The sequence below is a fragment of the Rutidosis leptorrhynchoides genome, chromosome 2, assembly GCF_046630445.1.
Source record: "Rutidosis leptorrhynchoides isolate AG116_Rl617_1_P2 chromosome 2, CSIRO_AGI_Rlap_v1, whole genome shotgun sequence".
NCBI classification, from domain to species: Eukaryota; Viridiplantae; Streptophyta; class Magnoliopsida; order Asterales; family Asteraceae; genus Rutidosis; species Rutidosis leptorrhynchoides.
The window spans coordinates 586,965,507-586,971,756 of record NC_092334.1 but is presented as its reverse complement, the minus strand read 5'-3'; the positions used below and the strand labels follow the sequence as shown (position 1 = coordinate 586,971,756).

Sequence of the window (6,250 nt, the reverse complement as noted above, 5' to 3'; positions counted from 1 at the left end):
AATGTTCTTAACATCATATGAACAAATAAAGAGATCTATGAAATCATTCAACTTCTAAAGAATTATTTTGAAATGAAAGATCTTGAAAAAACCAAGTATTACCTTGGATTGCAAATTGAGCATATGCCTAATGGTTTACTTGTACATCAAACAACTTATACCGAAAAGATTTTAAAACATTTTTTTTAAAGACAAACTCATTGTTGTTAGATCACTCAATATTGACACTGATCTATTTCATCCCTGCGAAGATCATGAAAATTTTAACAGATCGGAAGTTCTATATTTTAGTGCAATTGAGGTTCTTATGTATCTTATAGATTATACAAGATCTGACATTTCTTTTGCAGTTAATTTGTTGACAAGGTTCAGCTCAGCCCCTACCAAAAGACATTGGAATGGGATCAAACAAATAGTTTGATACCTTCGGGGAACTACTGATTTATAATTATTTTATTCTAACAACTCGAAACAAGATTTGTTTGGTTATACAGATGCAGATTATTTATCCGATCTACATAAAGCTAAATCTCAAACTGGATATGTATTCCTAAATGGAGGCACCGCAATATCATGACGTTCTCAAAACAAACACTTGTTGCAACATCATCAAATCATGCCGAAGTGATTGCATTACATGAAGCTACTAGGGAATGATTTTAGTTAAGATCAATGATACAAATCATTATTGATTCTTGTGGACTAGAACGCTATAAAAGCGTAACAACTATCTATGAAGATAATACAGCTTACATAATACAAATGAAAGAAGAGTATCAAAAATGACAGAACAAAACATAAATGCTGACGAGGCGCTAAAGCTATAAATGGTCTTAACGGTCATAAGTTTGATGGAAAAGAATGGTATATTGGTAAGGCTCAGAAAAAGACTGAAAGGGAATAGGAACTGAAACAACGGTTTGAACAAACCATGAAGGAGACTGTAGACAAATCACGAGGGCCAAACTTGTACATAAAAGATTTAGATGATACAGTTTCAGATGAAAACCTCAGATTTTTCTCATATACTCAAGATATCGTAAAAGACAACCAGATTAAAATGAGATACGTTCAATCAACAACTATGCTGATCTTTATACCAAAGCACTGCTAACTGCTATTTTCAGAACACACGTTCATAATATTGGCATGAGGCATGTTCAGAAGATGTAACAACTCAGGCGTTGCCTACTTGAGGGGGAGTCAACTTTATGCTGCACTCTTTTTCCCTTAGCTAAAGTTTTATCCCAATGAGTTTTCTTTAGCAAGGTTTTTAACGAGACAGTACTAGTTATTCTCTAATAAAATTGTCATCCAAGGGGGAGTGTTATAAAATATCTAGATTGTGTTATAAAATATCTAGATTGGATGTTAATTTTATTATTATTATATTTCTTACATAGTAATATTTTATACTATAAATATACATGTATGGTAACCATTTAAGGTGCACCATTTTTCTTGAAATATCAATATCAATATTTCTTCTCTCCTTCTTCTCTCTTTTTCTCTCTTTGTTCTTATAACCATTAAAGGTAGTTATAAGCCTACTGAATTATAACAAGTATAAATATATCACTATATGATGACTCAATGATGACTTAATATTGAAAATATGACTGTTTATGAATAACCTTGGATTATTATCATAATTTTTGCTCCATTTTTTGTGGCCTCTATGGTTGGCCTAAGACTTTTCTATGTGGGACCAACTAGCTTTGAATAGAGTTGCACATGACTTCATTTGATAGCCAAGTTGATATACCCCCCTTCATCAAATCCCAAATTCCAATACCAAAAAACAATGAAAATACTTCTATTTTTCTTCCTCTTGCACCTTCAAATCTTTTTCCAAATTTCATCACCCCAATTCCTACCTCCAAACACAACTGGCTATGCTTGCAACCTTAACCAAACCACACCCTCTTGCCAAACCTATGCCTTCTTTAGAGCCATGAGTCCAAATCTCGATTTAGCATCGATAAGTGATCTATTCGCTGTGAGTCGTCCGATGATCGCCAAACCGAGCAACTTAACCTCTCTAACTTCACCTCTTGTCCCTAATCAATCCCTCTTTATTCCACTCACATGTTCATGCAACACAATTAACAAAACTACAAACCTCTCTTATGCTGAAGTTCACTACACCATACAACAAGGTGACACTTTTTTTCTTGTATCCACAAACTTCTATCAGAATCTCACAACTTATCAGTCTGTGGAAATTGTCAATCCTACCCTTATCCCTATAAACCTCACAATAGGTCAAGATGTAATCTTTCCAATCTTTTGTAAGTGCCCAACAAAAACCCAACTCCAGAATCAAGTGAATTATCTTATTTCTTATGTTTTTCAACCATTTGACACCATATCTTCCATTGCTTCAAGATTTGGATCAACCACAAAGTCAATAGTTGAAGTAAATGGTGATGCAGTTAGCCCTTATGACACCGTGTTTGTGCCTGTTTCTCGGCTTCCCGAGCTTTCACAGCCTTCTCCAACACGCGTTTCGGTTGGTCAAAACAGAGACAGAAAAAGTGAAGTTATAGGATTGGGAATTGGACTTGGAGTTTGTGGAATTTTATTGATTGCTATGGGTAGTTATTGGGCCCATAGAGAGACTTTATGGAAGAAGAGGGTAGGACAGAAAAGGTTTAATGATGTAGAAAGCAAGAAATTTGAAGTTAGTGATATTTTGGCTGATGTTTCAGATTGTTTGGATAAGTATAAAGTGTATAGAATTGAAGAGTTGAATGAAGCAACAGATGGGTTTGATGAAAGATGTGTAATCCAAGGTTCTGTTTTTAAGGGTTGTATTGATGGAAAACAGTATGCTATCAAGAAAATGAAATGGAATGCTTGTGAAGAACTCAAGATCTTGCAAAAGGTACACCACTTGATTCATCTTTCATAAAAAGTAACATTTTTTATTTTATTTTAATTTCACGAATATAGTAAGATCAAAATGCCTTCAATTTAACCAAAGGCTCATTGGCTCAGCGGTATCAAGGAGACCCTAAGATTGCGTTATGGACAATTTGTATATGTCTCGTAGATCAATTCGTAACAACGGTGTATGTGAGTTTGCCTAAAAAATACCTATAATTTAGTAGTTTGAAAAAAAAAATACTTGCAAACAATTATTAGGTTCTCTGAGTCAAAAAATGCTTCCAATTTAAGATGATTATGTAACTATTGATGATTATTAGAAAACACAAGAACATTGAATGTTGTAAACTAATTATTTATTAGAACAACTACTAGCTGTGTTTATGTTAAATAAGAGTATTCTGTGGGGACAAAGCTTAAAATATAGTAAAACCCAACAAAAACCTTTTTTTTATTTTTTTATTTTTTGCAAGCAGGACAAGTAGATAATGGACTAGAGTATTAAGGAAAAATGATTAGGTAATTTGTGTGTCTTATTCACCAAATGTTATTAGTTTTGTTTTGATAAAATAATATATATATATATATATATATATATATATATATATATATAAGGAGAGGATCCAGTGAGAACTTTTTTAGTGTGAGAACTCTAGGATCTCAAAAATATACTGAAATTCGAACAAAAAAGAGACACGGACGAACAAAAAAGCACAGGGACGAACAAAAAACACGGTAGTCGAGAAAAAACACAACACGGGCGAACAAATTTTTTTTTTGTTCGAATACAAAAATGTAGAACACATTTTTGTTCGAATATCAATATTTTTGTTCGACTATCAATGTGTTCTACATTTTTTTGTTCGACTACCAAAAATGTAGAACAAAATTTGTTCAACTATCACAATTTTTGTTCGACTACCAGTTTTTTTGTTCGGCCACCTTTATTTTGTTCGTCCTTCCCCTTTTTGCTCGAATTCCCCTTTTTTTGCTCGCCCGCCACTTTTTTTTGCTCGAAGTTCCCTTTTTTTGTTCGAATTTCAGTGTATTTTTAAGTTCTCACGGTTCTCACACCAAAAAAGTTATCATTTGATCTCTCTACTATATATATATATATATATATATATATATATATATATATATATATATATATATATATATATATATATATATATATTAAAAAAGTCTCTTTTATTTCGATATTTAGATAAATTTATAAATAAAAGTTTATATATTAATGTGTTGTCACTCCCACACCATTATACATATTGGCATATTCTTGCCATTCTTAATAGAACAAATCATTAAACAATTATTTAAATCATGGTTTATGTATCATATGAAGAAACAAGTTTTAGATTTGCATTATTGGTTATAAAAATATATGTAGTATTATCTATTGAACAATGAATAGCTTATCCAATTCATCTGAATTTATTTACATCTTTAGGCAATATTTTTAAATTAATGTTATGGAAGTGCAATTAATTAAGATACATTTTAAATATATAATATCACGTGTAACATACTCTTTATATTGCTATTGAAACCTAAATGTTCTATTACACGATGTTATAGATACCTAAAGCTAGCAAAAAACTACTATAAAGTCTAGTTGTAACACATTTTTTAAAAGGTAAACTTGCACACACTGTTATCACGAATTAAACGACAAAATATGTACAAGTTGTTGAAATTCATAGCATGACTCGAACTCTCAAGTATCCGATCGTTTAATTAAGTGATTATCAAACAAGTTAATTTCATTCAGAATCATGTGATTTGAATCATCTAAGAGTTATGTTTCATCATTTTTGTTTTATTATTAGCTTATGTTTATATGTTTATTACAGAGTATTACTATTTAAACTAAGCTATGTTAACTTAACTTTTCCTCCTTTAACTTAACTTTTCCTCCTTTGAAGGTCAACCATGGTAACTTAGTAATGTTGGAAGGATTTTGTATTGATTCATATGAAGGAAACTGTTATTTGGTTTACGAGTATCTCGAAAATGGATCTCTGTATACAAGACTACATGATAACAAGTTAGATCGGTTAAGTTGGAGAAGCCGATTAAGAATCGCCGTTGATATAGCTAACGGTCTTCAATACATCCACGAACATACTAGACCACGAGTCGTGCACAAAGATATTACAAGTAGCAACATTCTCTTGGATTCACACATGAGAGCCAAAATTGCTAATTTCGGGCTAGCTAAATCAGGATGCAATGCTATAACAATGCATATTGTGGGTTCTCCAGGTTACATCGCCCCCGAATACTTGCACGATGGCGTTGTAACGACGAAAATGGATGTTTTTGCGTTTGGAGTTGTTTTACTTGAGCTTATTTCTGGCAAGGAAGCTATTGATAAAGATGGGAAGGTTTTGTGGGTACAAGTGTGTGATAATTTCAATGGGAATGAAGAGAAATATAGACATAAGCTAAAAGGGTTTATTGATGATTCTCTTGTTAAAGAATCGTGTTCGATTGATAATGTTATGAACGTTATGTCAATCTCGATTGCTTGTTTGCATAAGGATCCTACGCGAAGACCTAGTATGGTGGATATTGTTTATGCACTCTGTAAAAGTGATGATTTGTTTACTGATCTATCGGAGGATGGTTTCTCGCCGCACCAAGTTCTGGCAAGATAGGAGTTTTTTAGTACTGCAAACTTGATTTATCCTCATACGTTTTTATTATCATATTTGAAATGTTGTATATTCTCTTACAATGTTAGTGAAGTCGTATGACATTTCGAAATGTTTTTTTCATTGAAATGTCAGTCATTGGTAGTAGTTGCGTTAGAAATTAGAATCTAAAGCTTACTTATGACCAAAAGACGAAATAATAAAGTCATGTCATATGCCTGAAAATTTATTATCGTTGAATTCCTTAAAATAACATAAATTTATATATTTAATTCAGTTTTTTGCCAAAAAAAAAAAAAAAAACAAAAAAAAATTTATATATCTATAGTCAATTTTAACATTAATGAAAAAAGCAAACTCAAATTAAAATTAAAAAAATTTAGGTGTCACTTTCAAATTTTAATAATGATCCAAATGGTAACAAAAGTTGAATATTATATCTTCCTTCTACATTTTAAAAAAGAATATACTAAACTACGAGAGACGTGTTAGGAAGATGTTTATAGGGAGTGATTACCATACGTATACCAAATATATTTACATCAACAATCAACTGCTTACTTAAAAGTAAAAGGGTGAAAAGTTAAATGATTAATTTATAGGTGGTGTAAAACAAAAAGAATCAAAAGTTTTAAAAGGTGTACAATTGTAATTGGCTTTTGGGACATGAGGTCTTCTTCCCCACAAAACTATGATTTCCTCCA

The 6,250-nt window shown here is 31.6% G+C and overlaps 1 protein-coding gene across 1 annotated transcript; it reads left to right on the top strand.

Moving 5' to 3' along the window:
* Positions 1-1,783: 1,783 nt before the first annotated feature.
* Positions 1,784-5,761, top strand: LOC139893286 (serine/threonine receptor-like kinase NFP). The gene is made up of 2 exons (XM_071876441.1): positions 1,784-2,887; positions 4,815-5,761. Exons 1-2 carry the CDS (start codon positions 1,805-1,807, stop codon positions 5,547-5,549), a joined length of 1,818 nt encoding a protein of 605 aa, XP_071732542.1. The 5' UTR covers positions 1,784-1,804; the 3' UTR covers positions 5,550-5,761.
* The last annotated feature ends 489 nt before the right edge of the window (positions 5,762-6,250 follow it).

Coding starts and splice junctions, on each gene's coding strand:
- LOC139893286 (XM_071876441.1), top strand. CDS start 1,805: ATGAAAATACTTCTATTTTTCTTCCTCTTGCACCTTCAAATCTTTTTC. Junction 2,888..4,814: donor AACTCAAGATCTTGCAAAAG/GTACACCACTTG, acceptor CCTCCTTTGAAG/GTCAACCATGGTAACTTAGT.